This window comes from Papio anubis, chromosome 8 (genome assembly GCF_008728515.1).
Source record: "Papio anubis isolate 15944 chromosome 8, Panubis1.0, whole genome shotgun sequence".
Classification (NCBI taxonomy): Eukaryota; Metazoa; Chordata; class Mammalia; order Primates; family Cercopithecidae; genus Papio; species Papio anubis.
In genome coordinates this window covers 20,073,453-20,100,675 of record NC_044983.1, presented here as the reverse complement: position 1 = coordinate 20,100,675, position 27,223 = coordinate 20,073,453, and the positions used below count along the sequence as shown (strand labels likewise).

Genomic DNA, 27,223 nt, shown 5'->3' with positions numbered 1-27,223 from the left:
GCCTATGCTCTGAGTTACCAGTGGGATGTAATTAAACCCAGATTGATGTAGCCTCTGAATGTTTATTGTTTGTTAGAATAGGGTGTGCTGCATCATCTGTTTATCTCCAAAGCATCTCTGGGGGGAGCTGCAGACTCATCTATACATCTTTACAAAGGCAACAGTACAGCACAACCTGTGGACAGAACTCTGATGAGGTGAGGCCAAAGGACTAAGGGGCTGAACCCTTAAAAGAGTAAACAAGTCTCTGATTCCTACGGGACTGACGGTTTATGCAAAGGTCCCTCTACTTTCTTTTTCTTTTCTTTTTTTTCTTTTTGAGATTGAGTCTTGTTCTGTCGCCCAGGCTGGAGTGCAAGCGATTCTTCTGCCTCAGCCTCCAGAGTAGCTGGGACTACAGGCACGTGCCACCACGCCCAGCTAATTTCTGTATTTTTAGTAGAGACAGGGTTTCACCATATTGGCCAGGTTGCTCTTGAACTCCTGACCTTGTGATCTGCCTGCCTCAGCCTCCCAAAGTGCTGGGATTACAGGCGTGAGCCACCATGCCCGGCCAGGTCCCTGTATTTTCAATAAGATATAAAAAAGTCTTCCAAAACAAGGGCTGATACCTTGATTGGACTGTACTAGGTATGGCTACGCACCCTCATAGAATGATGGAAGTCAATGTGTATCAAAGTGGCACAGAGGCATGGATAATTCACCACAGTTGACAATCCAAAAGTCAGTCTATGTGTATTTGCAATATATCATCACTATTTGGCAGTTGACTTAATCTTCCTACTTACGTTTTGTTCAGCGTAATATAAAAATGTGTTTTATTCCCTGAACACATAAGATTGTTGGGCCAGGCACAGTACCTCATGCCTGTAATCTCAGTACTATGGGAGGCCGAGCCAGGCAGATCACGAGGTCAGGAGATCGAGACCATCCTGGCTAACATGGTGAAACCCCGTCTCTACTAAAAATACAAAAAAATTAGCCAGGTGTGGTGGTGGGTGCCTATAGTCCCAACTACTCAGGAGGCTGAGGCAGGAGAATGGCGTGAACTCGGGAGGCAGAGGTTGCAGTGAGCCGAGATTTCTGCCTGGGCGACAGAGCGACTCAGTCTCAAAAAAAAAAAAAAGATTGTTGGAAGGTAGCCTAGAAACAAAATGGTTGACAGGAGCCATATGGACTAGGATGAAAAAACTTATGGAGCTAGCTGCATGAAACCTTTCCCCAGCCTCCACGGCCCTCAGGACACAATTCAAACGGCCTAATACAGCTTATGGGCGGATCCCCCTCAAGATCTCCAGATTTGCTCCTGCTTATCTCTAAAGCTTCAATTCATTCCTGACTCCTCTGGACTAGTGTGCCAGCCGTCTGGATTTCCTGGTTCCTTCGTCTACAGGTGCAAGTGCTTGCTGTCTCTGCTGCTAGGAACCCTCCCTGGCTAACCAGGGTAACACCTGTCCAGCTTTTAGGTTTATGCTTTGATGCCAAGTCTTCCAGCCAGTCTTCCTTGATCCTGACCTCCTCATAACCAGGAGTCTAGGTATTCTTGAGGGCTTGTGTAGCACTCTGTACTCACCCCTATTGTAATGTTTAAGCGGTTAAGTATGGTAAACAGGCAGTTGTTTGCTCATGTGTCTGTTCTACCCACCAGATAAGCCCCTTAAGGACGGGACTATATGTTGTTAATTACTGTATCCTCAGTGCTTCCACAGTGCCTTGTACTTAGGAGGCGATCAGTGAGTGTCTGCTGGATGAGCATGTGCTGTGCACTATATACTTTATTGTTATGGCCAAACCCCCAAGGCAGTGATCTTTTTGGACACTGGGGCAAGATTCTCTCTTTCTGTTTAGTTAAGTGGTAAAAAAACAAAGCTACCAACTCACCCCACCCAGGTGCTTACCAAGTGCAGTAAGTCCTTCAGAAATGGAAGAGAGAATATACATGATGACACGAGGTTCCAGGCTTGCAATAAAGTTCATATGGTCCTGGGTCAGGACTTCCAGTAGTGAATAATAAGACTGGCTGAGCTTGGGGTAATCCTGTGGGAGAGGAGGAAGAAGAAAATCAGCTTAGGCACTATGCACTCCAGCATGCAGGGGGACGATCTTAAATAGCTTAGCTCCTTTCAGCTGGGAAAACAGAAGACTTAGTTACAGCAAAAGGAGCTAGCTTATATAGTTTCTCAAGAGCAGTGTTTAAGGCCGGGCGCGGTGGCTCAAGCCTGTAATCCCAGCACTTTGGGAGGCCGAGACGGGTGGATCACGAGGTCAGGAGATCAAGACCATCCTGGCGAACACGGTGAAACCCCGTCTCTACTAAAAAATACAAAAAACTAGCCGGGCGAGATGGCGGGCGCCTGTAGTCCCAGCTACTCGGGAGGCTGAGGCAGGAGAATGGCATGAACCCGGGAGGTGGAGCTTGCAGTGAGCTGAGATCCGGCCACAGCACTCCAGCCTGGGCGGCAGAGCGAGACTCCATCTCAAAAAAAAAAAAAAAAAAAAAAAAGCAGTGTTTAATCATGGTCTCAGGTGAAAAAGGCTGAATGTGATGAGGAACAAGATTCTGGCAATGCAGTGTAAGGCTTACCAAGAGATCACTGTGGGGAATAGAGAGGAGCAGCTTGATGAAGGTCTGCAGAGCATTGTCCAGGGCATCATCTCCATAGAGACGAAAGACTCCAAAATTGACGTAACTCCCACTGAGAGCAGCCTTCAGCATGGAGAAGCAGATGGAGATGCCCTTGAGCTTCAGAGCATAGACCTGATCCTTTGGGACCTCTCCTAGTGTCAGGATGCGATTGCCTGAGTAGACATGTCATATATGTTATTCAACCACATTAGAAGTGCTCGTTTAGTTCAGCCTTCCTACTCCAAAGGCATACAAGTTCCAGCAGGTCCCTGGTGACAGGTGGCACTCTAATGCACACGTATTAGCATAAATAGGAATGCTGTCCTGGCTGCTGCCAGGGCTGGCTGGAGACCCACATGCTGGTTACAGTGTGGTGACTGAGCTGGAATTAACTTCTAGAGGCATGATTATCTGAAGCACTTACCATACATTGTAATCATCTTGCTGGTTTCTCGGAAGAGTAAGATGCCATTGGGGGAAGAGACATCAAACTGGAGTCGCTGGGATCTGAGCAGAGAGCACAGAAGGAGAAAAAGTCAGAGGTGTTTTCTTGGAAGACTGGGGTACTTGAGGCTCTCATCTGAGTACTTTGGGTGATCCTGTATTTACATTAAGATAAGCAATTGCCTATCCTAATATGAGAATAACCAAGTTATAGACATTTAACCATGAAGTAGCTTCTACCCTGAAGACCAACATGCTAGATTCAGATTCTGCTGCTCAAATTAAAAACATTTATAAGAAAAAAAATGCAGCAGCAGATAAAATTACTATTTGAAAATTCTTATTTGATTAAGTATATTTTCTTTTTTTTTGAGACGGAGTCTTGCTCTGTCACCCAGGCTAGAGTGCAGTGGTGCGATCTCAGCTCACTGCAAGCTTCGCCTCTTGGGTTCACAACATTCTTCTGCCTCAGCCTCCAAAGTAGCTGGGACTATAGGCACCAGCCACCATGCCCGGCTAATTTTTTGTATTTTTAGTAGAGACGGGGTTTCACCGTGTTAACCAGGATGGTCTCCATCTCCTGACCTTGTGATCCGCCCACCTCAGCCTCCCGAAGTGCTGGGATTACAGGCGTGAGCCACTGCGCCTGGCCTTGATTAAAGTATACTTTCTACCCATCGCCTCTTGATACTAATGCAGAGCCCTTCACCTTTACGGCTTCAGTGGCAACTGAGGGAGGGGCCAAAACATTGTTACCATTTTATATGAAGAAAAGATGCATAGGGACTTGGAATGGTCCAAAAGAAGTCAGACAGAGAAGGCCAAAATTTGTAACCATCTTGGTTGTAAGTTCCTGACTCTTTTGTCTGCTCTATGTTTTGATGAGCTTTATTAGATTCAAGTTGGTAAGATCTGAAAAGCCCAGGAGTCCTTCCTACTTCCTCTTTCCTACACCCCCACACTGAATTCATCAACATCTAACTCTAAAATAACCCCAAATCCACCTTTCCCTTATATTCTCTCTGCTTCTAATCTGCCTTCAGTCCCATTCTTCACATGGTAGCCTTTCAAAAACTTAAATGAGATAATTTTAATCCCTTGTTGAAAACACTCGAGCGGCTTCCCACTGCGACGAGAATCAATGCCACTCCTCATCACTGCTGTGCAAAGGTGCTAGATCATCTGGCTCCGCTCGCTGGTCTGACCCACTCCCACAGACTCCCCCACCAACCAGGCTCCTGCCACAAGTCCCAACAAGCTTGTCCTATCTCAGGACTCCTGCAGCTGTTTTCTGTTTAGAAGACTCCTTATCTTTGCAGGGCTACTGGAATCTTTCTTGTCATTTAGATCCTAGTTAATATTACCTTCTCTGAGAGGTCTTCCCCGACCCTCCTGTCCTTCAATTGCCCTCTATTTTACTGCCTTGTTTTATTTTGTTTCATGGCCCTTAATCACTGGAAAGATCTTTCATACGTGTTTTTATTGTCTGTCTTCCCCACCATTTGTAAAATCAAAGAGGGTAGAGATTTTGTCTGGCATAGTGGCTAAGAAGTTTTGGCAAAGAGGCCGGCCACGGTGGCTCACGCCTGTAATCCCAGCACTTTGGGAGACTGAGGCGCATGATCACTTAGGTTGTGAGATCGAGACCATCCTGGCTAACATGGTGAAACCCCGTCTCTACTAAAAATACAAAAAAATTAGCCAGGTGTGGTGGTGGGCACTTGTAGTCCCAGTTACTCAGGAGGCTGAGGCAGGAGAATGGTGTGAACCCGGGAGGTGGAGCTTGCAGTGAGCCGACATCACACCACTGCACTCCAGTCTGAGCAACAGAGCCACACTCCATCTCAAAAAAAAAAAAAAAAAAAAAAAAAAAGTTTTGGCAAAGAGCAAGTGCTCTCAAGCATCTATTTTATAAATGAGTAACTCTTGAATATAAGTCTCCTGGGAAGTTATAGCCTCTTTAAGTATTACCCACTCCGTAAGGCAGTTTTAAAACTTATTAATTCTGCTGGGCATGGTGGCTCACGCCTGTAATCCCAGCACTTTGGGAGGCCGAGGCGGGCGATCACCTCAGGTCGGGAGATTGAGACCAGCCTGACCAACATGGAGAAACCCCGTTTCTACTAAAAACACAAAATTAGCTGGGCGTGGTGGCGCATGCCTATAACCCCAGCTACTTGGGAGGCTGAGGCAGGAGAATTGCTTGAACCCGAGAGGCGTAAGTTGCAGTGAGCCAAGATAGTGCCATTGCACTTCAGCCTGGGCAACAAGAGCGAAACTCCGTCTCAAAATAAATAAATAAATAAATAAATAAAAATAAAGACCTTATTAATTCTCTCAGGACTGCCATGAGAGACCAATGCCCATTCCTGAAATTCTAGGAAAGCTAAGATGCTAGACTTTTCTTTTTCACTATCCTTAATTTGGTGTTTTGAAAATCTTTCTCACTTTTTTTTTTTTTTTTTTTTGAGATGGAGTCTCGCTCTGTCGCCCAGGCTGGAGTGCAGTGGCGCGATCTCGGCTCACTGCAAGCTCCGTCTCCTGGGTTCCCGCCATTCTTCTGCCTCAGCCTCCCGAGTAGCTGGGACTACAGGCGCCTGCCACCGCGCCCGGCTAATTTTTTGTATTTTTAGTAGAGACGGGGTTTCACCGTGGTCTCCATCTCCTGACCTTGTGATCCACCCGCCTTGGCCTCCCAAAGTGCTGGGATTACAGGCGTGAGCCACCGCGCCCGGCCTTCTTTCTCACTTTTTAAAAGCAAATTTTTATTGATCCTGCCACAACCTCTCTAATAAATACCTTTCTTAAGGAAGGGTATTCCAATACCTATCCTTCTCAATGTCTCTAACCATGAAATGTGATGGACAAGACACCATTACCAGATGTTAACTTTTGTATCTGTGGGCAGGAAATCAGAATCTTGGTTGCCAAATTTACTTCTCCTAAGAATGGACATCTGGAGATTCTTTTTATTTTACTTATTTTGAGACAGGGTCTTGTTCTGTCACCCAGGCTGGAGTGTAATGGCATAATCTTGGCTCACTGCAACTTCTGCCTCCCAGGCTAAAGTGATCTTCCTATCTCAGCCTCCTGAGTAGCTGGGACTACAGTTGTGTGCTACCATGTCCAGCTAATTTTTTGTAGAGGTGAGTTTCACCACGTTGCCCAGGCTGATCTAGAACTACTGCATTCAAGCAATCTGCCCACCTTGGCCTCCCAAAGAGCTAGGATTACAGGCATGAGCCACCGTGCCCCACTGGAGACTTTTTAAAAGTGACTTACTGGCCGGGCGTGGTGGCTCATGCCTGTAATCCCAGCACTTTGGGAGGCCGAGGCAGGCATATCACGAGGTCAGGATATTGAGACCATCCTGACTAACATGGTGAAACTCCGTCTCTACTAAAAATACAAAAATTGGCCGGGCGTGGTGGTGGGCACCTATAGTCCCAGCTACTCGGGAGGCTGACGCAGGAGAATGGAGTGAACCCAGGGGGCGGAGCTTGCAGTGAGCCAAGATTGTGCCACTGCATTCCAGCCTGGGAGACAGAGCAAGACTCCACCTCGAAAAAAAAAAGTGACTTATTTCCTGCAGTTGACTATGGTTTTGTGTAGTTAGGAATACTATTCTTTCAAACAAACAAAAACAGAAAAACTTTTCAAATTTTAAAATGCAGCAACGAATCTTATTATCTCCCACAATCTGCCCAAAGCACTAGATACAGCAAATTCTCTCAGATAACAGGGCAGATGTGCCCTTGCAAGCTCTGCCTCCTGCTTACCTATTATGAACTAACTCAGCCATCAACTTGAGTACAGGTGTAGTACAGGCTGGATCATGGTACCAGAGCTCAATTGCCCGTTGGAGAATTGGCATATAGGATGGATATCTGTAAATGAGAAGCTAAGGAAAGATTTCTGATTCCAGAAAGGTACAGAATTTAAAAGTGTTTTTCAGCACTAGCCAAGCACAAACTTGTCAAATTACAGTTCTTTAAGTTCCTGTCTCTTGCTTGCTAATCTTAGGGTCTTTCTAACCAGAAGATACTAAAGTGATTTTGCGTTCTTTAACCTGTAAAAGGCATCTAATAATACATTTTAGTTTACATAGTGCCCTTCTTCTGAAGAGTATGATGTATTTCATATTGTTACTTATCCTTTCATCACTTCTATGGTATTATAGGGGATCAGCTCATTTCCTTTACATAACTATTAAAGAGGCAACTGGATTTGAAATAATCTGCATAAGGGTGTGAAGTCAGTAAAGTCAGACTTCCTAATTTGTAAAAGTTGTTTTTTATCATTTTTTTTATTTTTATTTTTATGTTTTCTGAGACGGAGTCTCGCTCTGTCACCCAGGCTGGAGTGCAGTGGTGTGATCTCGGCTCACTGCAAGCTCCGCCTCCCAGGTTCACGCCATTCTCCTGCCTCAGCCTCCCGAGTAGCTAGGACTACAGGCGCACGCCACCACGCCCGGCTAATTTTTTGTGTTTTTTAGTAGAGACGGGGTTTCACCATCTTAGCCAGGATGGTCTTGATCTCCTGACGTCGTGATCCGCCCACCTCAGCCTCCCTAAGTGCTGGGATTACAGGCGCGAGCCACCGCGCCCGGCCTTTTAATTTTTTTTAGTAGACTGAAACATCTCTCTAAATATAGCAAAACCAACAGGTCTACAGTGGTATATAGTTCCGCAGGCATTTATATTTGAGATCCAAAAGAAAAACTGGGAGACTACCTCATTCATGTTCTAACCTCAGACAACCTTATGTCTGTCACAAGGTGGCTTCCAGGACATATATAGGCCTTCTGGGTAACTTTTCATCTTCTTTGCCTCACTACCCTCCCTTCCCCCCACACCCTCTTGGACCCCATCACCCAATCACACTCCAGTTAAGGCATGCTGTAGTGTGCTCCTAGTTTGAGTTAGGATACATCCATTCAAAGAGCATCATGAAGCTGGTCTTGGCATTGAAAGCGAAAGCGATCCCTCTCAGGTCTCTTACTAGGCCAACTAGAGTTCGCTGTAGTAGAAGGCAAAAATGTTAAAATAGAAGACAAAACTGCAACAGTCTAATGAGGATTCCACACATGTGTCATCAAGTTCTTCCTCTCACTGTTCAACAAACACTCCTTCTCAAATATTCTGATTCAATCTCTTCTATGCTAGAATGGCATATTTTCATTATGTTTTGGAAGTTTGAAGTTTGTTAGCTTTGGAAGTTTGTTTTGCCAAGAAAATAGGTTCCTGGTTCATAGCAAAAATAGAGGCTGATAAGGTTTTTAGACATTGAAGTAATACATCACATGTAAAAAGTGAAAAAGCTTTGAGTCCACCCAGGGAGGAAAGGAGGGGAGGGAGGCAGGGAGGAAAGGCGGGGAGGGAGGGAGGGAGGGAGGAAAGGCGGGGAGGGAGGGAGGGAGGAAAGGAGGGGAGGGAGGGAGGGAAGGAGGGGAGGGAGGGAGGAAGGAAGGGAGAGAGAGACAAAGAGACAGAGAGAGAGACAGAGAAACACATGGCAAAGAAACCCACTCAAAAAGCCAGAAAAAAGCAAAAAAGAAAAACAGAAGTCCCAAAGAAGAAGAGGTAGAAGAGTCATATATACCCTAATGGTTTATACCCTAAAGGAAGTCAGACGCAGGCCCTGCCAAGAGGAAGACAAAGGGGAGTCTACACAGCACCTCTCCCTTTGGGTGGCCCATCTAGATGAGACTATGTTTAATCTGTACTCTCCATTTGCAGAAAAAGAGACTGATGCTTAAAAGAGGCCAAAAAACTTCCCCCAGTTATGCTGCCAGGTAGTAGGAGGGCCCAGATCAGGACTCATACATAACACCAAGATTCCAAATCCAATACTCACTCTCTCAATAAAACTTTTACTTGGGACATGAACAGCAATAAAACTACTTTAAAAATCATACTTTGGGATTTGTCTCCAAACGTGGAGACAGAACAACAACAATATCTGGTCGTCATCAATATGCTCAAGAAGGTTGCACATTTGGGGATCTTGACACATTTGGCAAAAACATCCCTTCTGTTAACAGTCTGCTTGTAAGCAAACAGTTCTCTCCTAAGCTGATACCACAAGCTCAGTTTTCCAGTCTAAGACTGGGTCAGTATCTTAAAAGACTACATGGGACATGACAAAGAAGTGGGTGATAGCTGTAGTCCACTACCAAGGTTGTTCTTTTGGTTAATTTTACTTGCTTTACATGAAACTAATACCATATAATGGGAACAGGGCTGATATTCACTGATATCCCTAAATCCTTGATACTGGTTGATACTCTAGCCTACAGTTGCTATATGTTCCAGAATAACCCAGGCTTTGAATGGTACCTATCTCAGACCCTAAAACACAAGTATAAAGGGGAGAGAGGTCTGGATTAAGTATTGCTTTCTGTCTACCCTGCTGATTTGTAGATGGAAAAAGAAAAGGCTAAAGATGAAAAAGGAGAGCTTTAGAATGTTAGGTAAAGCCTGGCATTTTTTTCTGGCAATACCCTGGCTATCTGGTAGTTCTACCATTCAGCCTTGGTGCCCTGAGGAATACTGTAAAAAGTCCTACCAATACTAACATCCTGGTGTCTTCTGATTTTGACACAGGTCAAGAGAACAGTATGTATGAAGTAAAAAGATGAGGAAAGCAACAATCAAGAAATGACAATTCTAAGAGTTAGAAAACAAGAACTTAGAATTCCATGTATGTGGAAATTCACTGGGCATAGTGTCTCATGCCTATAATCCCAGCCACATGGGAAGCTGGGGCAGGAGGACTCTGCTTGAGCCGAGAGTTCAAGGCTTGCAGTGAGCTAGGATCATGCCACTGTACTCCACCCTGGGCAACAGAGTCAGACTCTGTCTCTAAAAAAAAAAAATTAAAAATAAAAACTCATATATGTGGAAATTCTTAAACCTTCTAAATGACTCAAGTATCAAAGAAGAAATCTCAGTGGATATTAGAAATCACAAAAAACTGAATAATGAAAATGTTCCATATTAAAATCATGGATTCTGAAGACCTATTTCACAACAATGTAGAAATACTTGACATCACTGAACTGTACATGTAAAAATGGTAAAGATGGTAAACTTTGTTTTTTACCACAATTTTAAGAAAACCCAACTTGTCACTAATGAGCAGTATTAAAAATGAGAAGGGGATATAATTAAAGATAAAACTGAGATTAAAAAGGCAGTAAGAAAACTGTAAACAACTTCATGCTAATATATTTGAAAACTCAGATAAAAAAAATCCTAAGAGCTACTTAAGCAAATACATTGTAATATAAAAATAGAAGTTTACAAATCTGGTTCTGCAATTCCAAAACCCTAGAAGTACAAGATATTAAAAAAAGCTAAGGCAGTGGATAGTTTACGGTCAAGCACAATTTTCAATCAGGGACTGCCCTAAACCAGAAGCTGATTAATTACTGGGTAAAAGACTCACTCACCTTTGCCTCCTGCTCGTTGAAACTATTGGTGCTAAACATCTGGGCCACAGCCTCAAACGCTGCTGTGAGTGGCAGCATGAACTGCTCATACTGATCTTCATCCTCTCCTGTAAAGGAAACATCGCAGGGTATAACCCCAATACCAAGAATTCAAAGCTGTGCATACATGGGAAGATGGGATGAAAGATGAGCAGACCCAGGAGAACTTAAGGGGGTCCCTTTATTATCCCAACAGGTATTGGTAGCAATTTAAGAATAACATGTATATATAGAAACAGAATTTTTAAACTAGAAGATGACAGAAATCACCTAGTCTAGGCTAGGTTTGTTGATGCTAAGCCACAGTATCAGAGATTGGTATGTGTATAAGGTACTATGTTATTTATTTATTTTGCCTTGCTGAGAATTAGCAAGTCATTGGAGAAAAGAATGAAGCTGGTGCATGAGAACTAGATGAGACTCAAACTTCAAATGGGTACAGAGGTTTCATTCACACTCAATTTTTAAAAAAGTCATCTTTCATAAACCTAGAAGGTTTTATGTCATTTTGGTAGGATTAAATTTAAACAGCTGAAAATTAGAGTAATACCACTGAGCTTTAGTTATTAACTGACCTGAAACTGCTAATATCACCACTACTGCTACAAAAGTGATTAAGCCCTTCTGGCTCATCTGTGCTAGAAAACTGGATAATAAAAAGTCATGTTGATTGTTTCAAGTGGGTGTATACCTCCCTGTGGGGTGAAGTTATCTGGCCAACAAGATATATTTAGGAATCTCAATTCCTTTATTTAACACCCGAAGAATATGAAGAAAATTTTAAAGCCACTGCATATCGGATGAAAACTTCAGGAGCAGACTGTTACTCTCTTTCAGTTACAAGGACTTCGACAGCATGCTCTGTTCTTGGTGAAATCAGACTGTTATTTCAGATAGTTTTGTTACGTTGAAATAACAGAAAAGCCCTCCCCAACATCTAGTTTTCAGTCCTCAAATAAAAATTTAGAATAGTGCCAGATGACTTCATGAGCCACTACGATTTCTTACGGTACCTAAATCCACCATGAGGAGACGCCCCAGTGCTGTGTAGAAGGTAGTTCGACACCGCATGTCTGTCAGGTTGGACTGATTGTTAATACCCAAAAATGAAAAGTGCTCGCTCTATTGAAAAAAAGAAAACAAGTTAAAGGTAAAAACATGAGTTAGAGGCAGAATGCAAGCCAGTAATCAGAGAAGTACTGAGCCCTTTCAAGCCAACGGCTATGTAGTCATTCCTTGAGGATCTGAAGGTTTTTTTTTTTTTTTTTTTGAAGGCAGGCTACCGTTGTTACTATTACTAATTTATCTGCAGTATGAGTAGCAGTAGGTGACTTCACCATAACTCAGATCATCTGGATCTCAAAGAGCCATTCTGATGACAGTAAGTGTAATCTGGCAGTGTGGTGAGAATCAGGACCACAGTTTTTGCTGTAGCAATACCCAGGACCTCAATTTAAATATCTCCTTTGTGTGTCAAGAAAGTGTATGTGTGGGTGGTAGGAGGGGCAGGAAAAAAAGCTAAAATCACTCACCGTGTGATTGTTCAGCATGAACTGTACCGCACTAAGCTTCACTAGCTTCCTTACACTACTGTACGTAAAGACAAAGGAAGAAGGTCAAGGAAAGTGTGAAGCAGACCGAGACTCTAAGGCAGATGGAAACTTTCCAGAATAAAGAACAGTTTACCCAAATATCTTTTAAAAAAAAAAAAAAAAACTTGAGTATACCACTGCCAAATATGAAAAAATGTGTTCTCTTCTAAACACTATTTAATCAATAAGAAAACACCTATACCAAACTCCTATTTGTAAGAAAATAGATAAACCTAGCAGTTTCCCCAAACAATCATGAATATCCTAAAATGGCTTTTCTCAGTGGGTGTTCCAAGGGAGAATTAGGCCCTAAACCCCTGCCTAAGAGGCATATATTGTGTACAATTAATGAACTTCTTTCCTATTTAGAATGGTACTAGCTATATACAGTATTTGGAGAAGCGAGAAGAAAATCACTTCAATAATTTTACAGGGTTTACCCTTCTTGCGGACCCCTGATTGTGAAAAGCTGCCCTACAGCAATTCAAACTTTATAGCAGATCTAGTTCAAGTCAAGAGGAAGTATAGTCATTATTTCAATCATAAAGTTTGGAATCAGGATGTTTCTACCAACCAGCTGATGGGACAACCTAAGAAGGAGTTTGTCTCTACTAAGGATACTAAAACCTTGGTCACACAGAGTGTGTACCTATGAGATGGGGCTACTATGCACTTCTGGAACTTAGGAATAGACAGGGATAAATCTGTACTGAACTATCAGGTCGGGTGTCGGCTCATTTTTGGGGTCTGAAATTATTCCTATATTCTGCATGGGCATTGGTGTTTTTGGACTCCTAGGAAAATGGAAGATATGTGAGTACACACTAAAGTTAAACTGAAGTGGAAAGAGCAGGAGGCCATGATTCTAAGACTGTAGCATGCCACTTTCTGTTGTGCACAGAAACTAGCTTAGAAAAGGATATCCAATGGAGAGGTCATTGAGAAGCTGTAGTGTCTTGGAGGTGATTGGTTCACAACGGCCCCAGTACTTCAGGTTGGTGATGCTGGAGGACAAAAAGAAAAAAAAAGCAGGAGACCCCTTTGATTTGCTGGTTTCCTTGAGGGCTGGGAGAAGAGAAAGTCATTCATCAAAAGTCACCACACATCTGCACCACCAATTCACAGACATCACGACCACAAAAAAAGATGGGTAGGAAATCTCTGTACTTACATTTGGTTGACTAGAAAAATTATCCTTCAGATAATCTTCACTACTTGGTTCCAAAGCTACACTGGCCCATACCCAGGCCCTTGGAATTCTGGGGCACTCCAGGGCTGATTTCTGCAGCAAGGGTAAGAGATTTCTGCGGCAGTGATAACATGCAGACGTATGCAATTCTGCACCTGCACCATCCACTGTCAGCTGCAGAATTCTAGTAGCCCTTGCTTCTGGATTCTTGGCTGGCAGAGTCCTTTAGACCCCCTTTGCTTTTTCCATCTTAAATTATTAACCAGCTCATGGATATGAGTGTTTAGGGTTGGGACAGTTGGTAGGAGGCAAAATGTCACTCTGCACACAGCCCTGGGTAATATATTTGGCTCCTAGTGTGTGCTTTGATAAATTGAGCTCCTAAAAAGGGCAAAATGTAACCGAAGGGGTATAACATAAAAAAATAAAAAAGGGCCAATTAGGAGCTCCAACTCTGAAGACAGTTCAAACAGCAGCACTAGATTTTGGAGACTCAACACTCTTAAAGGGTGTGATGTTTTCTGGGAGGAATAAGCCCATTTTTAAGTGGGGCTTTCCCCTTCGAGGGGATAACTAGAGGAAATCAGCAACAGAAAGTGAATGCCTACGCTGGGCATCCCTGGAGCACGGCAACTGGGTGAGGGGCTGAGCAGCAATTACTGGGGTGGAGGTCTGTTTTGCTAATGACATGACAGGGTTTCACCTGTGATTCCAGAGGCTAAAGAGGAGATTCTGCAAGAACAAAATTAAATCCTTGCCTGTACAAGCCTGGAATGCTCTGGGGCCGGGCCATATCTCTAAGCACAGCTTGTCACACACTCAAATGCACAATTTTCTGACGCAAACGATCAATGCTGGAATACCAGGCACTGGCAGCACAATGCCAAGATCACATTTTACAGTTGCAACAGGATTGCAAAGGACTCTTGCTGGTGGCAAGCTGAAACACTTACATTTTTCCTATGAAGACGCTTAGGACCATGGTCTCATCATTCAAGCCCAGAACTTCTGACAGTCGGCGGTACAGCTGGTGTTAAGAAGAGAAAGTGACCAGAACACATGAATTAGAACAATCACATCCCGGTACTATTTTTGCCCATACTCGTGGGTAAGATGTGGAAGAAAATGGACAAGACTCCCAGAGAGGACTTTATTGAAGGGATAAGCTAGTTTCTAAGTATTACTGGACAGATGCTGAGCAATCTTACTGGTCCCTTTCAATCCTGAAATTACAAAAAGACAGTCCAAATCTTCTGCTGTTCTGAATATTAATTCATGCATGGAGGCTAAGAATTGCCCATTTGTGGGAGAACAACAGATGTTTTGACTGGCCATTTGTTAAGCACTAGAGAAATGGGCCCAATTCTTTGATGAATCTCCCAGAATTTAAAAGCTAAGAGAAAACATTTGCACTGTCCTATTACCTGAAATCTGGAGGTTATGTGAACTATCAGCAACTGTTTCCCTCTATCAGCAATCGCACAAGTGAGAAGAAGTGAGAACTAAGGGGAGCCAATTAACAGGCTGTTACCTTAGAGGATTTCTGCACTTGGTCCCCAATGTAGATCTTACGAAACTGTTCAAAAAAGCTCAGCATGGCCAACTCTAGCTTCTCATTACCCGCCTGGGCCAAACGAGAATCTGTTAGGTTCATCAGCTGGAGTACCCTGGAGGAAGAGGAGCAATGATTCTCTCAACAGCAGGACATCCTTGTTACTCTAGACAACCCAAGCTATCTTGACGTGGTCATATATGCCTGTACTTGGGTAGAGCAATCTCCTGCAACCAAGTTCATCTATATAAATGAGGGAGACAGGACTAGACCATGAGTTTTCCATCTTTTTTTCTCACAGAGCCATGAAAGGAATGGTGACACATGAAGGATGATGTTCACAGGTAGGTAACACTTCCACGGATTACTAGCAGAAATGCTACCTGTGACTTCATCCCTTTTCTCTGTACCCTCTCCCCAAAAGAAAGGATACGGGAATGCAAGTGAGTGAATGCAAATACAGATGTCATAATAAGTGAGTCATTTGACATCTGAGTGTGGGAATAGTTAACTATTTGTGACACACCATGAGTGAATGAGACTCCATCATTGTGTTGCTACAATCAAGCTCAGAACCAGTCTGCAAGACATTGTTTGAACTAAAATTATGACACACACAGTACTGAACTGGGCTGCAGAATCAGAAAGCATTAGATTTCATTCTTACTTAAAGCTTTGCTCAACTCTTCAAAAAACGCCAGTGGGAAAATGCTACGGAGACTTTTGTCAGGATTAAGGGACCTCTGGGCAAATGGGCATCTGATAAACAAAATGGGGGTGGAAAGAAACAAATGAGGATTTTCAGAAGATATATATATATATTGAAGGCCGGGCGCAGTGGCTCATGCCTGTAATCCTAGCAGTCTGGGAGGCCGAGGCAGGTGGATCACCTGAGGTCAGGAGTTCGAGACCAGCCTGGCCAACATGGTGAAACCCTGTCTCACTAAAAATACAAAAATTAGCCAGATGTGGTGGCATGTGCCTGTAATCATACCTACTTGAGAGGCTGAGGCAGGAGAATCGCTTGAACCTGGGAGAATCGCTCAAACCTGGGAGAACCCACGACACGGAGGCAGAGGCTTCAGTGAGCTGAGATAGCGCCACTGCACTCTGGTCTGGGTGACAGAGCGATATTCCATCTCCAAAAAAATTTTTAAAAAGTTTTGATAAAATGAGAACTGCACAGATGCAAAATAACTTGAAATGTATGGCCAAGAGGTTTGAAAGGCTGTAGGAACTCTGTAACTCCACCGCTGGTGAACTTTAAAGAACCACAGTTTCCTTTTAGACTTATTTTGGGATGGCAAAAGCAATCCATATTTTACTAACTCTGAGATATTGTTCTTAAACAGACCTAACAGAGAATCTCTGCTTTAGTTTTCCTAATTCTGTATCCATTATTTCCTTGCTGAATTACTGGGTTTTTTTTTGTTTTTGTTTTTGTTTTTAAAGTAAAGATCATAGGCAGAGTTATCACGGCACTTATAAAAGGCTTGAAAGCTGTGTCTCATGGGCAGTTAGCATGTTAAGATTATGTTCTGTAAGTGGAGAGGACCCTATCGGGGAGTGGAGAAGTGCCAGCGAGGTGGAGTGGAGAGCTTCTGTAGGGAGCACTTACCGACAGACAAGCTCACCATCCATGGCGTCTTGCTCATCAGTGCTGGCAAAAGAAACCCGGCCACCGATCACTGCTCCAATAATGTAAACCAGCCATGTCAGCCTTCCTACAGCAGGAGACAGACCCAGTGTCACCTCCAGTGATAGTTTCTTAAAGACATTCCTCACTCTGAACTTCCTTAATCTTAAGAACACTATGGTGAAACCATAAAGTCTTACTTTTCTTACAGAGAATGGCTACTTCTCTGCTTTGGTTAAGAGCAATGCTAAGGGGGAAATTCGTTAGGTAACCAACGTTCCTGTATCAGACAAGGCCATTATTTTTAGTGTAGTATTTCCTTAGAGTTAAAACACCCAAGCTGGGCACAGTGCTATGTTACAAACACCAGCCAGGCCTGGTGAAAAGAGGAAGCCCAGGTTACTGTCTGTACTTATCTCCCTGTTTCCCCTAGGCCTTTATTTAGTAGTCATAAACCTCTCGGCCTGGTCCCAGCTGTGCTGTGGGGCATTAAAAAGTAGACAGGAGCCAGGTGTGGTGGCACATGCCTGTAGTCCCAGCTACTTTGGGAGGCTGAGGCAGGAGGATCACTTGAGCCAAGAAGTACAAGGCCCGCGTGGGCAACATAGCAAGACTTCATCTCGTAAAACAAAATCCCACTGCAGATGTGATTTCAGTTCTTCTTCCCTAGTCCCCTGAGGGATTTATTCATTCATAAAGATTTTTGTGCATATGGAGGTAACTGATGATGAAAGAATCCTTTTGCAGGGAGGTAGGAAAGAGGTGGCAATGAGTGAAAGGGTACTGGACAATATCTCCTCACAGGTCTTGAGTTCCCAGCATGCTGCACACTCACCCTCCTGCACTGCAATGTCCATTGGGCTTGCGCTGGCGCTCTGTAGCAGCTCCTGGTACGACTGGGCCGACTGGTCAAACAACTGCACGAGGAGTGCACAGGTCTTCTCATACTCACAACGCCCAATGGTGGACAGCTGGTCCAACTGCTGCTGGACCAGCCCCGTATCCTCCAGAGGATCTTCCAGGCCATCTCTATTCCCAAGGGAAGAAGGAAGGCAGCGCTCTTAAAATATGACTACTGATTTCCCCATTATAGCAGCTCTCTGGCTTCTTCACTTAGCCACCATTTCCGACTGTAGAGGCCTACATCCCAACATTACTTTTTCCCAAGGAAGAATGTTTAATGAGGCAGAAGGCCAATGTCTTCCCCCTAGCATCAGTCTCCCTTAGGTATATTCTGCTTGTTGGTGTCAAATCTTACAATCTGAATTCTCAACTCTTAATGTTTTTCTGCCTTAAACCTCAAAGTCCTGCCCTTCTCACCTCTCTGACCTCTTGACTCTTAGTCTTTCACTTGTTCCTGACTATAGTAAACTATAGGATAAGTACACAGTCTTGTGTGGGAGGCCATTGTGGCCAGATGTGTCTTGGAATTCAGAACTGTTCAGATTGGAGGAAGGCAGTATGATGCTTCTACCACATCATATAAAACCCTCGATGGGCTTTGTGGCACATCAAACTCAACGTTCCTATAGCAAAACTTATGAATATTATAAATGGTCATACGAAGTAGGATTTAAAAAAAAAAACTATAAATGGTCTCATACCAACTCCTGTCCAGTTTTGTAACAAGTGAATTCTAATGCCAAACTGATGAGGAAATTTCTTTTGTCACATCTTTGACTTTGGAATTGCAGACAAGGCATTGTGGACCTATACTAGGTCTTGCTTTATCTGCCAGCTCCTAGATTTTAACATCTTGTCCACTGAGGAGCTTTTCTGTTGTTACACTGCAGTATGATAATGCCAGCAGCAGCAGCAGCAGCAGCAGCACTAAAACTAGCTGTGTGCTTACCACGTGCTACACACTGCGCCAGGTCATACTAATTTAATCCTTGTAAGAATCTTATGAGGTAGGCCTATTATTATTTGAATTTTACAAATACAGAAATGGAGCAGCTTGCCCAAGAGTACACAGCTACTAACTGGCTATCTGGCCCCAGAGCCTACAAACATATAACCACTCCCCAACAATGCTTCACTAAAGCCAGCTGAATCCTCAGGAGTGGAAGCTATGGAGATGACAGGAGAAGGCCTGCTGGTGAACTTCATGAATACTCAGATTTTGAACTGATTCAAGTCATAAACAGTTAAGACTATAACTCACGACTATTCAATGCACTTGGGGCTAAGCAAATTAAGAATCCAACTTAAAAAGGCCCCAGACCCTTAGACTCCAAGTAAATTCTCTTGACAAACAGCCAGTGAAAAGAAGAAAGCTATCTAAACAGGGATAATTTCATTTAATATAGGTCATTTTTGAAAGGGCTTGACACTTCTTTAGCTACGGGTTTTTGGTTCAGTTAAGTCAATGTAGACAGAAACCATGTGTGAATGTAATGCAATCAGTGATCAGGGGCTTAGAATTCTTATGTGTTCTAGCTCTGGCATTATAATTGACAACTAGATTGTGTAATCTTTATCCACTTATTTCTTTAGGAGTTCACATTAAGCACCTATAAGTTACACATTATAATTCTTATCATCTATATCTTATAAATGTTTCTCACATTGAAAGAAAAACAGCGACAAGGACGAACATATGGATATACTCGGTATTCAAAGATATTGCTATGGACAGTGAAAAGGGGGAATATGAATAGAATATAAAGGTTCAAGCAACAAGACCATTCTATCAGGCTTTATGCTCTCAGGCTACTCTGCTGACAAGGAAAAAGAATCATGAACAGCAGCAGCTCCAATGAGACAACCTTCGAATACCTTTTTGCCAATGGGGTGTCTGATCTCTAGGAAGTGTGACAATAGACCACTGGGGCGCGGATGAATGAGGCTAAGTTTCCTTACCTCAGTATGATGTGCACAGATTCCAACCGGGATGTGATGTAGGCTTTGGTGACCTCAGGAGTGTAAGTTTCCAGCATGTGGGGCTCTGTGGCTTTGACATACGGCACAGAGGCTGCCAGACGCTGCCACAGGCTCAGAAGATAGTGCACACTATTTGGAGCAAATTCCCAGTGCTAAAGAAAAGTAGACAAGCAGAAGGCACATTTTTCATTTCTGTACACGTTAGTCCCATACTATCAACACAGAAGATAAAGACTTTTTTCTTTTTTTAAAAAAGAGGATAGACTTTTGTGGGCTTTGGTCTGTGTATGACAACTAGTTAAATGTGTTTATTAGTATTTCAGAGAGTAAGCATCTAATGAGAAGGGCTGCTCTATGCTGGCTGTGTAAGCCTTACCACAAGGAAAGCCATGTATAAGTGGGTCTCAACCATTAGTATGCATGAGAATCACCTGAAGAAATTGTTAAGACACACCAAGGCTCTACCATTAGGACCTAGTGAACCAGAAATTATGGGGATAAGATTCAAGAATCTAAATTTTTTCATCAGTCCCCTAGATGACTGTGATACAAGCCATAAAATTTGAGACCCATTGTTCTATATTACACGACTAAGAAAGATAGGGCATCAACTCTCTTTTTACTCTTCTGTCTAGCTCCCTGTTCCAACCTTGGCTTTTTTGGGGTGACTATGAGGGAATTCTCTCTGGGATGAATCTAAATATTATCCTAGTAATTCCCACATTTTCCTCTCCCCACACTACTTGCACTTGTGTAAATATAAATCACAGGCCACAATAGTAACTACTCTGCAAGGCCATACTGTATTTATGGTTACCTTTGCCAAGAAAAAAAATATATTCTTACATGGTTAAAACCAACAAGCAAGAGAAGAGATTACAGTATTTAGGATGGAAGACACACGTAATCAAAGACAAACCTGTAGGCTGGTCACTGTGAAGTTGGCTATCAATCGGATGACCTCAGGGTAGTTTTCCACCTTTACCAGTTCTCCCAGTTGATAGTTACTCTTCAATCGGGCCAGTAGTCTGCAAAACTCATGGTAATTGTTTGGGTCTGATAAACTCTGGCAATAGCAGAGGAGAAAAATAAAAATGTAAAATGTGACAACATACTTCAAGAATGATGTATACTTGAGATGGCATGGGGGAAGGGGTAAAATCTACTTTTTAACTTCTGGGCTGCAGGTCATGATTCAGAATGATACGTCTATATAATGTTCAGAAACAATTTTTTAAAAAGTCACTTTGAAAAGGGACAGTCACATTTATTATTTCATATGTTCACAATAATAACTCCATGAGATGACATTATTAGCCTCAATGGACAGAGTTTGAAACAGAAGCCCAGGAGGATCACACTGAGGCAGTAAAGCTCATTATGGCAGAAGTGGGCACAACTTAAGACGTGACTAGCTTGTCTGCTTATTGATTGCTACCAACAAAAGGAATCTAATGAAATTTTCATTTCCACATCTGTCAAACTGATCATTAAGCAAAACTAACCAATAGTTAGCAAAGTTATACAAATGTTTCATACATTTATATCACTTACTGTAATTTATTCATATATTGTTTATATGATATAGTTATAACAAATATTACAGATATTTTAAAATCTATTCTACCAGTATATTTAATTGTATGTTTCCTGATATGTCTTCCTCTGTTGGCATATGTGGAATAAGACTTTGTTTTGTTCACTGGTGTATCCCTGGTACAGAGTAGGTACTCAATATAATTTGTTGAATGAATGAATGAATTTTAAAAAGAGGGACAAAACTGAGTATATTTTAAAATAAACTGCTTTTTAATTTTCTTCTAGTGTAGAGAAGTGATACTTTCAAAAAAATACTGAATCACTGGGACTTCAAAAGACAAAAAGGGCAATCGAGTTATGAAATGAACATTTGAAAGAAGTATATGCCTTCCCACCTAAAAGCAGTCCTATATACTTAGGTTACTAATAAACATTTTTTAAAAATGGTAAACAAAATCAAAAAGCAAATGTTAGATTTTTTTGTTTTTGAGACAGAGTCTCACTGTCACCCAAGCTGGAGTGCAATGGCACGATCTCAGGTCACTGCAACCTCCGCCTCCCGGGTTCAAGCGATTCTCCTGCCTCGGCCTCCCAAGTAGCTAGGATTATAGGCACGTGCCACCACGGCCGGCTAATTTCTTTTGTAGTTTTAGTAGAGACAGGGTTTCACTATGTTGGCAAGGCTGGTCTTGAGCTCCTGACCTCAAGTGATATGCCCACCTTGGCCTCCCAAAGTGTTGGGATTACAGGTGTAAGCCACTGTGCCTGGCGATGTTAGATTCTTAATTTCTTGGGGGAAAAATGACTAGCTTCTTCCTTATTTCCTTATAGCAAAGTGATTCTTTCCCATAACTCCTACATTTCTGAAGCTGGAGGATGTAAGCTCCTCTTTTGGGCAAATGCTCTCAGAACTGGCCTACAAATAGAGATTCACATCAGTCTTCCCTGAAGAACAACAGTCTGAATTATTTACTGGACCTTGGGATGGATTTCCTTCTGACTCATAACAGCTGGGTGCACACTAATCCTATACATATGTAAATTCTCAGATAAACTTACTTGTGGGTTTTCCAGTATTCGTTTAACACCATCAACAAGATGAGAGAGAAACTTGGCCCTCTCTGCATTGTTAAACAGGGATCTTCTGACTGAGGCAATCTGTACCAAGCAGGATAATACCTAAATGCAGGGCAGAACCCAAACACAATGATTAAAAAGACTGTACAGTTATTTTCACCAGAAACGTTCCACCTCCTACAATATCCTTCTTTAGGATATCTGAAACAACATTATTTTAAAAAGAGAAAAGACAAGAGCATAGATCCAACCAGACCATAGCAGTCTTTTAAATTCAGTTTGGAAATTCCTTTAGGTACAAATTCCTTTGACCACTCCAATGGCATCTTTGTTCTTGCTAAGATATATTACTTCACCCTTAAAAATATCAAGCAATTTATACTTTAAAGTTTTACATTTAGTTTTCTTGGCTAATCTGAGCTTGACATGTAGATATTATGTGCTTATGTCAATACATGCTATAAAGAAATAAGCATATCGGCCGGGCGCGGTGGCTCACACCTGTAATCCCAGCACTTTGGGAGGCTGAGGCAGGCGGAACACAAGGTCAGGAGTTTGAGACCAGCTTAACATAGTGAAACCCCGTCTCTACTAAAAATACAAAAAATTAGCTGGGCATGGTGGCGGGCACCTATAACCCCAGGTACTTGGGAGGCTGAGGCAGGAGAATTGCTTGAAGCCAGGAGGTGGAGGCTCCAGTGAGCCGAGATTGTGCCACTGCACTGCAGCCCGGGCAACAGTGAGAGACTCCATCTCAAAAAAAAAAAAAAAAAAAGAAAAAAAAAAAAAAAAAAAAAATCTGGGCCCTAAAAAAAAAAAAAAAAAAAATCAGCTTTGGCCAGGCGTGGTGGCTCATTCCCGTAATCCCAGCACTTTGGGAGGCTGAAGCAGGCAGATCACCTGAGGTCGGGAGTTTGAGACCAGCCTGACCAACATGGAGAAACCCCGTCTCTACTGAAAATACAAAATGAGCTGGGTATGGTGGCTCATGCCTGTAATTCCAGCTACTCAGGAGGCTGAGGCAGGAGAATCGCTTGAACCCATGGATTGTGCCATTCCACTCCAGCATGGGCAACAAGAACAAAACTCTGCCTCAAAGAAACAAACAAAAAAACACAAGCCAGCTTTATCCCTGAAGACATTTCCCCCTGTTCCTGCTGTTAGATATTTATATTCTGTGTTTGCCCCTCTAGATCTGCTTTTGACCCTTCTCTACCCTGCCCTATTCCCTAGGAGGCTGACCTCTGTTGAGGACAGCAGCCAAGCTCCCTTGCCTCTGGCTTCTAGTTGGCTTCAACCAATGGAAAGCACCAGCAGGAGATCAGAGGGCAGAGGGAAGATGGTACCCCTTTTCCGACCATCCACCTGGCTATGTGGTGGCAGAGTTTCTCTAGTGATGGCCATGGTTCTTGTTGTCCAGCCCTCCTCTAGGCCACAGCTTCAACTCTCTCCAGATTTCCTTCACTTGCCCTTTGAGGCTCCCCACTACTGCCAGCCCCAGGGGCATGTACCACCACCCCGTGTTGGTGTCCCTTCATTTTTACCACACTTTTGCAAGAAGTACTTTCTTAATTATCCCTCTTGACTGTGCTACTTTTTCTTGCAGTAACCTTAACGATACATCCAACAACACTGAAATCATGTTTCAGCGACCATAAAGGTCTATATTAATTTGGAGAAGTGCTACAATGACCAGAAAAGTCCTCTACTGCACAAACACTACGCATACCACTCATTACTTCACTGTTTTCTTTATATATTTTGTGTACAACACCAACCAGTAATTTACACCAACAATCTGAAATACCAGACCAATAGCATTTTAGAACCTGAATGAATTTTGAGGTTTTAGGTTAATTATGGCTTTAAAGGAGAAATACACCATTCCCAATAGCTTTCAAATGTTATTCAGGGTAAGTATGCAAATTAGCCTTCCCATTACAGTTTCCATTTATGACAATCTAACGTACACCTGAGGGGTTTTCTAAGTCAGGACAATCTTAATAGTTCAACTAGACAGTATTAGGTGAATCCCCAGGTGCTAGCCTGTGGCCATTTCAGGAACAGCATAAAGTCAGATACACGATGAGACCCAAAAGAGCTTGACCATCTGCAGGAATTGGCCTTTAGACAGGAATAATTTAAAAATAATTAAGACTTTATGGCTAGAACCTTTAGGCTACAAGCTTAATCTCAAAAGACTAGATAACTAGCCTAGTATTTCTATGCTTTACTTGTGTAATTTTATAAAACAAAATGAATATAAGGCTCATTCACCATTGCTATCTTCTAGAAATAGGTTTGCTTTAAGAAACAGTAGTCCTGACTCACCAGAGGTGAAAATGAAGGAGGGATGGAATGATACAGGTCAAAAAACAGCTGCAGGGTTGAAGAATCTAAGAATGCTGGGGAAGAAAAAGACAAAAGACATCACTTTATTAGGGATGAACACTGCCGCTGGCATACTTCCAGCACTGTACATCAGGGAGCACATCCTTATGCCTACTTATCTTACAGAGCATTTATTTCGTTTGGAAGTGATAAGCAAATAGGGGCTTTTCGGTTTTCCTTTTTCTTTTCTCTTTTTCTTGAGACAGAGTCTCCCCCTGTAGCCCACTGTAACCTCTGCCTCCTGGGTCCTGGTTCAAACGATTCTCCTGCCTCAGCCTCCCGAGTAGCTGGGATTACAGGCACGTGCCACCATGCCCGGCTAATTTTTGTATTTTTAGTAGAGACAGGGTTTCACCATGTTGGCCAGGCTGGTCTTGAACTCCTGAGATCGTGATCCGCCTGCCTAGGCCTCCCAAAGTGCTGAGGTTACAGGTGTGAACCACCGCGCCCAGCCTCTTCTTTTTTTGAAAGTACTATTTTAGCTTCTCTAAGAAACAGATTCATTCTTTCAATTCTCTGAGAACTTAATCTGAACACCTCTGTCCATAAAAAGAATTCAAAACTTTTATCCTTCTGGAATACAAAGACAAACTAAGAACAAGTTGTTCTGTTTGATTTTGTTTTTAAAGACAGTTATTATCCTAACTAGATTACAGAAGTCTCTGGGCAATTAATGCAAGGTGAAATACGTAACTATTATTCATCAGCAATTTTAAAAGTTCTTTGACACTGGCAGATCTATAAGATCACTCCAACAACCTCCCCCACATTATAAAATAGATGTTACTGGCCGGGCACAGTGGCTCACACCTGTAGTCCCAGCACTCTGGGAGGCCAAGGTAGGAGAATCACTTGAGCCCAGGAGTTCAAGATGAGCTTGGGCAACATAGTGAGACCCCACTTCTACAAAACATAAACAAACAAAATTAGCCGGGTGTGGTGGCATGTGCCTGTAGTTCCAGATACTTGGGAAGCTGAGATGGGAAGACTGCTTGAGTCCCGGAGGTTGAGGCTGCAGTGAGCTGTGATCGTGCCACTGCACTCCAGCCTGGGTGACAGAGTGAGACCCTGTCTTTAAAAAACAAACGAACAAAAAAGACGTTCGAATTTTTTCTCAATTCTCCCTCAGAATACACAGGGGTTGGCCGGGTGCAGTGGCTCAAGCCTGTAATCCCAGCACTTTGGGAGACCAAGACGGGCGGATCACGAGGTCAGGAGATCGAGACCATCCTGGCTAATATGGTGACACCCCGTCTCTACTAAAAAATACGAAAAACTAGCCGGGCGAGGTGGCAGGTGCCTGTAGTACCTGCTACTCGGGAGGCTGAGGCAGTAGAATGGCGTAAACCCGGGAGGCGGAGCTCGCCGTGAGCCAAGATCGCGCCACTGCACTCCAGCCTGGGCGACAGAGCGAGACTCCGTCTCAAAAAAAAAAAAGAAAAAAAAGAATACACAGGGGTTGCCAGGAGTTCTTTAGATCATCCTACAGACACTCTGTAGGGGAGTGACAGCCTTTGAGGTGGAGGGAGTTCTGTTACCTGATCTCCAGCTGGTGGGAATCTGCACTGTACACAGGTCGTCTGAAGACTCATCAGTGGAAGTGCCGATGAAGTCAAAGTTGAGGCAGTTATGAGTGAGCTTGAGCAGTTGCATGAGCAAGCCATGCTGACTTTCATCATTCAAGTTTAGATTCTTTCCTGAAGCCTGTAAAAATTACCACATAATGAGCCCCCAAAATCACTCCTCTCTTCCCAGCTTGCTACCAGACTCGACAAAGCTGTTAAGTCAGAAAAGGAGGGCTATGTGGGAGCACAGTAAAATGTCCCCTTCTCTCCAAAGATACCGTACTTCTATCACCTGTTACTATGAAAATACCTAGCTCCTTATATACTATTAAAACATATTTACTATAAAAACATGAAGTTGGTATTTAAAGAAAGCCCCGTTTTAACACTTACACTTATTCCTCACACAATGTAGACATAATGATCACAGAGAATTCTGAAGCAATATGGCTCCTGTGATTATTTTATTGGCATGTGAGATCCTAGTTATTTCTAGACGGGGCAGGGATTAAACTCTGGAGGGAGCTCTGAGAAAGTAGCACCCTGCCCTACTTTCTTTCCTTGTTTTTACAACCACTATTACCAAAAATCTCTCAAACCAGAATTAAAATCATCACTGAATTTTATTTCCTCATCTGCAATGTACCTGCAGACTACAGGTGAGGACTGGCCACAGCTACCGTGCCTGTCCCTTCCAAGGTTACACTAGCTGAGCCTTCGTGACTGGCTGGCTAATTATTTGTTCTGATGGTATCAGTAAGGAGGATTCAATCCTTAGTTTTCTTAAAAGCTTTTCCCCTCCAGGGGGTGCAACAGCTTTTGCTAGGCAGCTTTGCTTAACCTGAGGATTATCTGGGAATTCTAAGGTAAAACTAAGTAATTGAGGAAAAAGATGAATATCGTTAACTGGAATAACAGAAAGAATACAAACTGGCTTCTAAAACTAAAATTGGGAAATGTTGGAAAATGAGAACAAAACTACAAAAATGAACAAAAAGCCAGAGGCCAACCCTATTTAGCTTTCTATAGGGACAAAGCATCTGAGCTGTGTTGCAACTGTGTGAACTCCCAGCTTAACACTTCTTTCTCAGTTCAGCTCTATCAATAAATGAACTGAAACACCAACTTTCAATTTTAACACAGGTAATTTCCTTATGTGATACTGTCTACCCCTCCAGGTTATTAAATCCAAATGGATGTTAAAAATTCAAAATCTACTTTTCCTTACAGATGTTGC

At 42.8% G+C, this 27,223-nt stretch overlaps 1 protein-coding gene and 1 long non-coding RNA gene across 5 annotated transcripts in view; one reads left to right on the top strand and one right to left on the bottom strand.

Moving 5' to 3' along the window:
* LOC116276339 overlaps positions 1-12,278 on the top strand; it is a 34,970-nt gene extending 22,692 nt beyond the window's left edge. Inside the window, exon 2 of the long non-coding RNA XR_004185771.1 lies at positions 9,676-12,278. This is a non-coding gene — a long non-coding RNA (uncharacterized LOC116276339). The remainder of the gene's footprint in view (positions 1-9,675) is intronic.
* XPO7 (exportin 7) overlaps positions 1-27,223 on the bottom strand; it is an 89,117-nt gene that overhangs the window by 4,985 nt on the left and 56,909 nt on the right. For all 4 annotated transcript variants that reach the window (XM_031669418.1, XM_003902493.3, XM_009212630.4 and 1 more), the window contains exons 7-24: positions 25,960-26,125; positions 24,362-24,435; positions 22,013-22,132; positions 20,334-20,480; positions 19,394-19,566; positions 17,367-17,560; positions 16,514-16,619; positions 14,875-15,010; positions 14,297-14,370; positions 13,078-13,158; positions 12,095-12,158; positions 11,576-11,684; positions 10,524-10,630; positions 8,001-8,089; positions 6,850-6,957; positions 3,051-3,133; positions 2,585-2,799; positions 1,899-2,037 (exon numbers count right to left, since the gene is read on the bottom strand). In XM_031669418.1, the coding sequence (XP_031525278.1) occupies positions 1,899-2,037; positions 2,585-2,799; positions 3,051-3,133; positions 6,850-6,957; positions 8,001-8,089; positions 10,524-10,630; positions 11,576-11,684; positions 12,095-12,158; positions 13,078-13,158; positions 14,297-14,370; positions 14,875-15,010; positions 16,514-16,619; positions 17,367-17,560; positions 19,394-19,566; positions 20,334-20,480; positions 22,013-22,132; positions 24,362-24,435; positions 25,960-26,125 (2,185 nt within the window). The remainder of the gene's footprint in view (positions 1-1,898; positions 2,038-2,584; positions 2,800-3,050; positions 3,134-6,849; positions 6,958-8,000; positions 8,090-10,523; positions 10,631-11,575; positions 11,685-12,094; positions 12,159-13,077; positions 13,159-14,296; positions 14,371-14,874; positions 15,011-16,513; positions 16,620-17,366; positions 17,561-19,393; positions 19,567-20,333; positions 20,481-22,012; positions 22,133-24,361; positions 24,436-25,959; positions 26,126-27,223) is intronic.